At 48.9% G+C, this 5,418-nt stretch overlaps 1 protein-coding gene across 1 annotated transcript; it reads right to left on the bottom strand.

The window, feature by feature from the left end:
- Positions 1-1,626: 1,626 nt before the first annotated feature.
- Positions 1,627-5,136, bottom strand: LOC125535527. The gene is made up of 3 exons (XM_048698592.1): positions 5,120-5,136; positions 2,551-2,890; positions 1,627-2,469 (listed from the first exon to the last, which is right to left on the bottom strand). The coding sequence occupies exons 1-3, from the start codon at positions 5,134-5,136 to the stop codon at positions 2,161-2,163; spliced, it is 666 nt and encodes a 221-aa protein (XP_048554549.1). The 3' UTR covers positions 1,627-2,160.
- Positions 5,137-5,418: the final 282 nt, after the last annotated feature.

Genomic DNA, 5,418 nt, shown 5'->3' with positions numbered 1-5,418 from the left:
CTGGTATCATCGGCATCTGCAACTGTTTCGTAAGTATCCGTGAGTCATGAGGACTCAGCAATCTCAAAACCCGTGAGATTAAGACTATTTCAGCTTATGGGTAGGATAAGGTAATGAGATGGAGTTGCAGCAAGCGCTAAGCAAATATGATGGTTATCTTACGCAGATAAGAGTAAGATGAGAAGCTACGCAGCATTTGTGAAGCTATAAGTGATCAAGAAGTGATTCTGAAACTACTTACGTTCAAACATAACTCAAACCGTGTTCACTTGCCGGACTCTGCCGAAAAGAGACCATCACGGCTACACACGCAGTTGATTCATTTTAATTAAGTCAAGTGTCAAGTTCTCTACAACCGGATATTAACAAATTCCCATCTGCCACATAACCGCGGGCACGGCTCCCGAAAGTTTATACCCTGCAGGGGTGTCCCAACTTAGCCCATCACAAGCTCACGATCCGCGGAGACAATCCTCCATCGCGGGACACCCAACTAGACTCGGAATCTCGGTGCACAAGACATTTCGACAATGGTAAAACTAAACCAGCAAGACCGCCCGACTGTGCCGACAAATCACGATAGGAGCTGCACATATCTCGTTCTCAGGGCACACCGGATAGGTCAAGTTACGAGTAAAACCATCCCTCAAGTTTCCCCGAGGTGGCCCCGCAGGCTGCCCGTTTCGGACCAACACTCAGAGGAGCACTGGCCCGGGGGGGTTAAAATAAAGATGACCCTCGGGTTTGCAACCCCAAGGAGAAGTTATAGGTTGTTAGGCAAATGTAAAACCAAGATTGGGTCTTGCTGGAGGAGTTTTATTCAAAGCGAACTATCAAGAGGGTCCCATACCCCTCATCATGTTAGGGACGCAAAATCAAGGAACATAACACTGGTATGACGGAAACTAGGACGGTAAGAATGGAACAAAACACCAGGCATAAGGCCGAGCTTTCCACCCTTTATCAAGTATATAGATGCATTAATTAAAATAAGGGATAATGTGATATCCCAACATATCCATGTTCCAACATGGAACAAACTTCACTTCACCTGCAACTAGCAACGCTATAAGAGGGGCTGAGCAAAAGCGGTAACATAGCCAAACAACGGTTTGCTAGGAAGGTGGGTTAGAGGTTTGATATGGCAATATGGGAGGCATGATAAACAAGTGGTAGGTATCGCGACATAGCGATAGAACGAACAACTAGCAAGCAAAGATAGAAGTGATATCGAGGGTAATGATCATCTTGCCTGAGATCCCGCAAGGAAGAAGAACGAGTTCATGAAGAAGACAAACGGACATAGTCGAACGAATCCTCACAACTCCGGAACAAAACTGAAGCTAATGAGAGAAGCAAACTGGAAAGAAGCAAACAACATGGTAAACCAACAAGCAAAAGCATGGCATGATGCACAACCAAGTATGATGCATGTCCGATTAAATGAGGCATGACATGGCAAAGTGCAACAAACAATACTACAAATTAAGTGGAGCTCAACATGTGACAAGATGCATGTTGACGAAACACCACAATCGATTATTTAGTTCACTCCCGGTTAGGTACTCAACAATATTAAATGTTGGTTAACATGGCAAGAGATTATGCATAATAAAACTACCTATCTAGACAATTTAAATGGGGCCGGATATAACAAACAACAAGTCCGGAAAATCCCCATGTGCATATTTTGGTTATGGTACTGTTCTTCCCTAAAGCATATTTTAGAGTTGTCAAACATGCAAAGTAAGTGCACCAAGTTAATCTATGCTTTTTCTACCTCATTTACATATAAAGTTTATTAAAATTGGAGATACGGTTATTTAGTTATGAAATAAATCAACTTAGCATGATATATATGCAAATTAATGCAAACAACATTTTAAACATGGATAAAAGCTGTATATTATGAATCTAGATGCAATTCTAAGCATTTTTCATATTTGAAGTTTTTACATATGATGCATGGTTATTTAGTTATTAAATGCATGGATTTGAAGGGCTTTTCTATAAAACTGCCAATTCCCTGGAAATCAGGAAATTTATAGAACAGGAAAAAAATGTAGCAGGCTGAAACTGACTGGACCGATAGGAACGTGGGTGCTGGAGGCTCACCCAGCGGGCCTTGGCCCATCTACAGAGGAGGCCGGCTTGGGCGCACTAGGCCTGTGCGTGGCCCAGGAGGAGAACGGGAGCGGGCGAGCTCGTGCGGTCATCCTCTCCTGGCGATGACCGAAGGTCAACGCGGCCGTGGCAGCGTGGCGACGTGGGACATGAAGGGAAGCGGCGGCAGGCTGCAGGGAAGGCCGGCAAGGTGGGGACGGGGCGGATCCGGCTGGCCGGCACCAGATCCGGGCAACAATGGCATGGACGGAGCTCAGGGGCGGCTCGAATGTTGTGGGACTTGATGCGGGCTCCTGGAGGCTCGGTGAACTCGGGCGACGGTGCCATGGTGCGGTTGACGAGCTCCTGCAGAGGTGAGGGAGATCTGAGAGATGGGAGGGAGCTCGTGGGAAGGAGAAGGAAAGCAGAGGGGCGACGGGGTCCTACAGTAGGGAAAAGCGGAAGGAGGCGCCATGGAAGATCTCCTGCTCGTTTCGGTGGGCAGCAGGCATGGATGAACTCGGGCGCCTTGTCGCAGAGGTGCCATGGCTCGAGAGAATGGAGCTCGGGTGCGTCCTCGAGGACAGGGTCGAGCAGGGAGACGCTGCGGCTGGCTGCTACGCGTGGGATTTGGTGGGGGTTCGATATGGTTTGGCGTGGTTGGTCTCGGTGGTTTTGGATCGGGGAGAACACGAGGAAGATGACAATTTGGTGGAGATGGATACCGAGGTGGGAGATGAGTGCAGCGGTGGCGACAGGGACAAATCCTCTAGAATTTAGGGTTGGTCTGTTTAAATAGATATGAGATTAGGATAGGGATTAACTCGGTCCGTCCGATCGTAATCGAGCGATCGAGACTAAATAGGCTTAGGGAGTCTAAATAAGAAAACGAATATGTTTTAGGGATGTTAGGGATGATCCGAACCCATCGGTAATGACAGCCCGATTCGGGTTCAAGGAAGTTTCGGACGCGCGCGCGAGGGGGCCTGAGAGAGGTCGACAAAGACATGCGGGCCTACGTGGGGCTAGTGGGCTGTGCAAAGAAGGCCTTGGGCTGAGAGAAGAGAAGAGAAAGAGAGGTTCGGCATCAGTTTTCGGAGACTGAAAACGTCCGACGGTTTGACTGACTATAATGTCGCTATAGTTATCCGTTGGGGCGTCAAACGGACTCCGAATGCAATGAAATTTGGCAGGCGGTCTACCGACAACATAACAACACCGCATGACAACTTTCATCCCATTCCGAGAACATTTTCCCGCCACTTATAAAATAAAATTTCGGAGGTGCCGCGGGCGCGTGCAAGTGTGTCTGGGCTCGGAACGAACAACAAAAGGAACGGGGAGACCGGGATGGACGCAAGTTTTAAAAACATGAGGATGCAATGCACATGATGACATGATGGATGCGACAAATGAATAAATAACATGACTGACACGCAAAACATGAAAGGCGTCTGGAGTGTCGGTCTTGGGGCGTCAAAACACTCCTCCACTTACAAGAGATCTCATCCCGAGATCTAAGGATGGGACCAGAGAGAAGCGGGAGAGGAAAAGGTAAAACAAAGTTGCTTCTTCGACAAACGAGTGAAACCACGAACCTTGAGAGGTTGAACAAATTGAAAGAATAAATACCAAGGAGATGAATGAAGTTGAAAACACTCCGTTAGCAAAGAAGAACAAGCAACATTACGAGAACCTTGTAGGTTGAAGGACATGAAACAAGAGCTTGCACTACAAAAAAGATACACTTCTGTGATGATACTTGTTTGTCACAGTAGGTCGCGTTTTATGTCATGCATGTACAGCCATGACGATTTTATGACAGAATCAAGATAGTCATACATGTGCTGTCGTAGAAGTGTTCCATGACATTACCAAAATTATCATCACGGAAGTGTCCACTTCCATGACGATAAATCGCGCGTCACAGAAGTGCATTCATCAAGGGTGACCGACACGTGGCATCCACCGTCACGGAATGCCGTTCAGCTATCGGGTCGGGTTTTGGATCCGATAACCCGTTAACAGTCCTGACCAATGGGGATTTTCCACGTGTAAAATCATCATTGGCTGGAGGAAACACGTGTCGGCTCATCGCTGGGACAGATGTCATCCACTCATTGGACAGAAGGCGCCTATGATACGTCGACACGTGGCACATCCCAACAGAGGCCCATTCCTGTGAAAAGGCCGGTGAGGGAGTCCTGGATTAGGGGGTGTTCGGGTAGCCGGACTATACCTTCAGCCGGACTCCTGGACTATGAAGATACAAGATTGAAGACTTCGTCCCGTGTCCGGATGGGACTTTCCTTGGCGTGGAAGGCAAGCTTGGCGATGCGGATATTCAAGATCTCCTACCATTGTAACCGACTTTATGTAACCCTAACCCTATCCGGTGTCTATATAAACCGGAGGGGTTGTAGTCCGTAGGCAATCAACTCCATACACAACAATCATACCATAGGCTAGCTTCTAGGGTTTAGCCTCCTTGATCTCGTGGTAGATCTACTCTTGTACTACCCATATCATCAATATTAATCAAGCAGGAGTAGGGTATTACCTCCATCGAGAGGGCCCGAACCTGGGTAAAAAACATCGTGTCCCTTGTCTCCTGTTACCATCCGGCCTTGACGCACAGTTCGGGACCCCCTACCCGAGATCCGCCGGTTTTGACACCGACATTGGTGCTTTCATTGAGAGTTCCTCTGTGTCGTCGCCTTTAGGCCCGATGGCTCCTTTGATCATCAACGACGATACGGTCCAGGGTGAAACTTTTCTCCCTGGACAGATCTTCGTCTTCGGTGGCTTCGCTCTGCGGGCCAATTCACTCGGCCACCTGGAGCAGATCGAAAGCTACGCCCCTGGCCATCAGGTCAGGTTTGGAAGCCTAAACTACACGGCTGACATCCATGGGGACTTGATCTTCGACGGATTCGAGCCACAGCCAAGCGCGCCGCACTGTCTCGATGGGCATGATATAGCTCTGCCGCTGAACAGCTCCTTGGAGGTCGCATACGCATCGGTTTCGACCATTGATTCGGAGCATACTGCGCCGATCGAGGATCAGCGGTTAGACGATGCTTCAAGGGCTGCGATCTCAGAGGCGATCGAGCCGAACTCCAGCCCTGCACTCCGCATGGCCCGTGACTCCGAGGATCCGGACTCCTCCCCGGACTCCGAACCCCCCGTGCCCCTGCCAATCGAATCCAATTGGGCGCCGATAATGGAGTTCACCGCCGCAGACATCTTTCAGTATTCGCCTTTTGGCGACATCCCGAACTCTCTTAAGTCTCTCTCTTTATCAGGAGAGCCCTG

Source organism: Triticum urartu, chromosome 2 (genome assembly GCF_003073215.2).
Source record: "Triticum urartu cultivar G1812 chromosome 2, Tu2.1, whole genome shotgun sequence".
Lineage (NCBI taxonomy): Eukaryota > Viridiplantae > Streptophyta > Magnoliopsida > Poales > Poaceae > Triticum > Triticum urartu.
This window is presented reverse-complemented; position numbering and strand designations above follow the sequence as displayed.